The sequence below is a fragment of the Chiloscyllium plagiosum genome, chromosome 9 (assembly GCF_004010195.1).
Source record: "Chiloscyllium plagiosum isolate BGI_BamShark_2017 chromosome 9, ASM401019v2, whole genome shotgun sequence".
NCBI classification, from domain to species: Eukaryota; Metazoa; Chordata; class Chondrichthyes; order Orectolobiformes; family Hemiscylliidae; genus Chiloscyllium; species Chiloscyllium plagiosum.
The window spans coordinates 745,289-750,440 of record NC_057718.1 but is presented as its reverse complement, the minus strand read 5'-3'; the positions used below and the strand labels follow the sequence as shown (position 1 = coordinate 750,440).

The 5,152-nt window shown below is 41.7% G+C and overlaps 1 protein-coding gene across 1 annotated transcript; it reads right to left on the bottom strand.

The window, feature by feature from the left end:
• Positions 1-1,935: 1,935 nt before the first annotated feature.
• Positions 1,936-3,458, bottom strand: LOC122553145 (EMILIN-1-like; the record flags this gene model as incomplete). The annotated part of the gene is made up of 3 exons (XM_043696734.1): positions 1,936-2,751; positions 2,840-2,974; positions 3,419-3,458. Coding segments are annotated over 3 exons (504 nt in total), but the record flags the coding sequence as incomplete, so codon positions are not given.
• Between the last annotated feature and the right edge of the window lie 1,694 nt (positions 3,459-5,152).

Sequence of the window (5,152 nt, the reverse complement as noted above, 5' to 3'; positions counted from 1 at the left end):
TTGGAAATGTTCATGTGTGTCTGTGTGTGAGAGAGAGACAGAGAGAGAGAGAGAGAGAGAGAGAGACTGACTTAGTGCTGATTCCCTTCAGCTTGCAGAAAGGTTAACTCTTTGTGGTCTGGTTTGAATGCACATTTGCTCGTTGGTGATTGAATGTGTTTCATTCCTTAGAGCTCGAAATCCAGGATGGTTTTTTATTTAATTTGCATTTTGGGAATTTAAGATGATTTCTTTTAAGGTTAAGGAACCATCAGTGATTATGAAATGAAATATGAACCCACCCATTCTTCTTACAGGCCGTGTCTGCCTACTCTCAATTTCTAACTGGTGACATTTTATACTTACATGAAAGCCAATCTTATTTAAATTTGAATCTATTTAATATGGAGGAAGACAACATTACAATTTGACATCAGTATAAACCTGTTCTCAAATTCCCCATAATTTCATGCTATTACCAAAGATCAGTTTCAGCCCATTCCCCCCCATGTGTTGGCCCTAATGAAATCAGTGACTAAAGGAAATAAAAGCAGTAACGTTGTAAATCCTGGTCCCTGGTGCAAAGTCATCCTGTTCCAGGATGAGAGCAGGTAGTTGCTGAATTTTTTTTTTAATAATAATCTAAACCTAACATTGAGGAAAATTGAGGGACTAGATCCAGGTACAGGTAATTATAATGGATTTCAGAATTAGAAACTGTATACGTTTTACATTTTAAAATTGGATTTTGGATAAATGAATTTTCAGTTTATATTGATGACTTTTAAAATGTCTTAGTCACTTGTTCAGTTCTCACTTCTCAGTTATAGATAATGATTATATTAGTTATTTTTAACACCAATTGTTATAGCCCTGAGTCACAAAATCAGAATTAACTGGCAGGGTTTTAGCTTTATACATGGTCAGTGACCTGTGTCATTGCCTCCTGGTTAATTTGAAACATGGCTGCATTGATTCATTATTTATTAAAGAACAGACAGATAAAGCCGATAGGAAATGGGAAAGATATCTTACTGGCCAGTTGGAAGGATTCTGCATGTGCTGGGGGGATAGAGGTAAGTACAGCAGGTGGAACTCCCAGAAGCTGGGAGATGTTCATAGCTGAGTGTGAATGGGCAGATGAAAGGGAACAGGAGAAATAGTGTAAGGCCGCTAAGACTGAGGAATATAACAAAAAAGGGATAAAACAACAACACTGTAAAAAAGAACTTACATTCTGCTCGGAATCCCGAGCCTAAGTCTGGCATACTGACCCTGTCTGAGGAAGGGGGGTGACACTGACAGGGATGAGGGATGAGGGATGGAGATTTTATTCCAGGATAATGACTGAGCCCCTAACATCTTCTGATTATAAAACTTCCCTTACTCTAAAGATGAAAGGTCCATCATGGGAGTGAGTGGCCTGGACCATCCTATATCAGGGGCCATCCCAGGAATCCCGCAAGGAGAAACCGGTCCCATTTGCTAAATGTGTCCACAGAATGATACAGATGTAAAGGCAGCAAAAGATCTGGGAGTGACCTGTGGCCATCTGATTGAGCTGGTCACCTTATCTCTTCCCGTGAGCTCACCAATAAACCAGCCAATACTCAAGGGTTGGACCGTGACGAGCGAGTCACCCACTGCACAATTTACTTCTTTCCCCAACAACTTTACAAGTCGTCTTATGTCTCTATGCTACGCACTCATCCATCCAACTCATCCAGATTATTTTACTAATTGCAATAAATCTCACTTAAAGTACATCTTTCTCTCACACACTGAATTCCCACTTACACTTTAATCACCACTTACCAGGTTTCAATCTCAGGACAATCTCTTTGTCTCTACGTCTCCCACCTGTACCTCTCACTGAGGAGGGAGAATGAAGGAAGTGTTTGAAATTAGTAACGACTCCACATCACTTCAGTTGAAAACAAGGAGACAATACCTTTGTTAAAAAAGTGAACTTTTTTTATTAATAAACAGTCACCTGTCAACTGACAGTTTTTATAAGAAACTCAATAATTTGGATTCTTCTCCATATCCCAGACACCAAACCTGCCCAGCCATCTGCTGGATCCTGGGCATTGGGTCCGGTCTTCGGTTAAATGTGAATCTTTTTTAAAAAGATAAAATAGGGGTGTGAGGTCTGAACTTGAAACTTATTGCGTTCCCTCCTGCAACATCAGTTGGTGGAAGAGATTGCTACATACCTTGTTTTACCTTAAATACCTCTCCGGCACTGGGAAGCAAAACCAGAAATTACTGGAGAGACTGAGCAGGTCTCGCAGCATCTGTGGAAGGAAAGCGGAGTTAATGTTTCAGGTCCAGTGACCCTTCTTCAGAAGAGTGGAGATCAGTCTCTCGATCTTGTAGTTGGTATGAAAGAGCTCTGAATATATTTCTGTTTAAATATTGCCCCCGAGACAGGGTAAGCCCATCAAATGTCCTCATCTTCATATAAAAGAACCCCATTAAAAACAGTCAGTGGTTCATCTGAATGGGCCAGTCTGCCTGTAACCAGATCAATGCAGACAGTGTCACCTTGGCGGAGTGGTAAGATGATGTTGAAGATGCCCACGGATGCTGAGATAGGTGGAGCCCTCAGCAGAGGCCTGTTCTCCAATCCTTCAGGTTGGAAACCCCCTGAGTCAATCCTTGCCAGCCCAGCGTTGGACTTTGCGAGGACGGCTTCAATCCGCTGGTTGCGATGTCCAGTTAGAATGGCACTGATGAAATAGCGGCCATCATATGGGACGGTGAAGATACCTGCAAGTAACAGGAGAGAGGGCGTTCCAGGTTAAAAAGGAGGGTCAAAAGATTTCAGAATAGTTAAGGCAGGGAATGCATGTCTCACCTGTGTTTGGATTGTAATGGTTTCCCTCATTCACCAATACCTTATCAAACAGGATTGTCCCAGGATTGAGTTGAGGACTGGTGAGGGCTGCAGAGAATGAAATCCGTTCAATGAAGGCATCTTCACCTGCAGGACCTGAGAGAATTAGAATGCATCAGAAATCAAAATATCATGAGTAAAGCCAACTACTATGAAAAGGAAGGCTAGGACACCGGGTGACACAGAATCAGAGACACTAACACTACATCTGAAGGAGTAGGTTTTTGGTGAGTAAGGGTCACCAATGGTTCTGACAAGAATGCCAAGATATTTTTAAATCAATCTGTTCAGGTATATTATTTCACACCTTCAAACCAGGCCTCCTGGCTCAGAAATAGGGTCATTACCATAAGTGCCAATAAGAGCTCTGAGCAAGGACATTTTCTGTCACTTTGCTTTCGATTGGACCAGAAGCAGGGAAATTGGTTATGATGTCAGCCCTGGGATGATGAGATATAGCTAGGGATGGAGATGCAGGAGTATGGACACTGATACTGTGGGAAGGCACAGAGAGCTGGTTACACAGTGGGCATGCCTTACCTTGTGGTCCAGGCGGTCCGGGGGGTCCTTCAATACCTAGGAAAGACAAAACAATGAAGATCCAGATTTAGACTATTCTCAATTCTTTCATCAATAAGACAAGAAGAAAAACTAACCACTCTCCCAAACATCACTCCGAGACCAACCTAACACTTTCCCATGAATAGCCATTGTTATGTGCCTCCTTGAGAAAGTCAAGCTACCATCTCTTCTGGTTTCCCTAACTATTATCCAGTCCCCCTCCCCCACAATCATAATAACCCCCTTTCTCTCTCCCACCATCACCTGATCATCACCATCACCTTCCATGGTCATCTATCCCTTCCAAGCACTGACATCATCCGAGTACCTCCCTCTGCATGGCTGACACAACTTCTTTCACATTTGCAAGATTTATCGCTTGTCTGGAAGATGCAGTCATGACAGCACTTGATGGAGGAACAGGAAGATATCATTTAGGCCCTTCAGCCTGTTCTGCCACTGAATGAATTCATGCATCAGCTGTGAACTGCTCCATGTATTCTTAACAATTATCTCAAAGCTGGAGATGCTGGATTCTCGTTAGGCAGGAAATCAAAGCTTATCTGAGGGTGAGTGTGATGGAGTCGGACACAATCAGATCACAATTCTCAATGCAATCACAATCATGGTATGTTAGAATTTCAAAATCAGTTGGAGGGAGAGAAACTGGAGTCCTACACTATTGTTCTGGAGTTAAATAAAGGTAGATACATAGGCATAAAGACAGATCTGGCTCCAATGGACTGGGCAGGGAAAATAGGACCTAGTAGGAACAATGGCAGCTTTTTAATGAGGTATTTAATTGCTCCCAAATAATATATATTCCAGAAAGGGAGAAAGACGAGGAAATGAACATGCATGGCTACTGAAAGAAATTAAAAAATAATGTACAGACCAAAACTAAGGCATATCATATCACAAAGGTGGTTGGCAGGCGAGGAGATTGGAAACTTATAAAGAACCAGAAGGGATTACTAAAAAAGTAATAAAAAGAGCAAAGATAAATTATGATAAAAGACTAGAGCAAAATATAAAATCTGATAGCAAAAGCTTCTGTATATAAAAGGAAAGAGAGTAGCTAAAGTGAATGTTGGTCAATTGGAAGATGAGACTGGAGAATTAATACTGGGGAACATAAATTTCTTTTTAAAAATTAGTTCATTTATCCATATCACAAAGCCAGTATTTATTGCCAGGAGGGCAGTTAAGTATCAACCGCGTTGCTGTGGGTCTGGAGTCACATGTAGGTAAGAAAAGGATGACAGATTTTTTTCCCCGAAGGGCATTAGTGAACCAGATTGATTTTTCCCAACAATCAGAATGGTTTCACTGTATCATTAAACTCTTAATTCCAGACTTTTAAAAAAATTATTTAATTTAAATTGCATCATCTGCAATGGCAGGAATGTTACTTGGTCTCTGAATTAGATTAGATTAGGTTAGATTACAGTGTGGAAACAGGCCCTTCGGCCCAACAAGTCCACACCGACCCGCCGAAGCGAAACCCACCCATACCCCTACATTTACCCCTTACCTAACACTACGGGCAATTTAGCATGGCCAATTCACCTGACCTGCACATCTTTGGACTGTGGGAGGAAACCAGAGCACCCGGAGGAAATAGAGTCATAGAGTCATAGAGATGGACAGCACAGGAACAGACATTCGGTCCAACCCGTCCATGCCGACCAGATGATAATACCAAGATGCTAT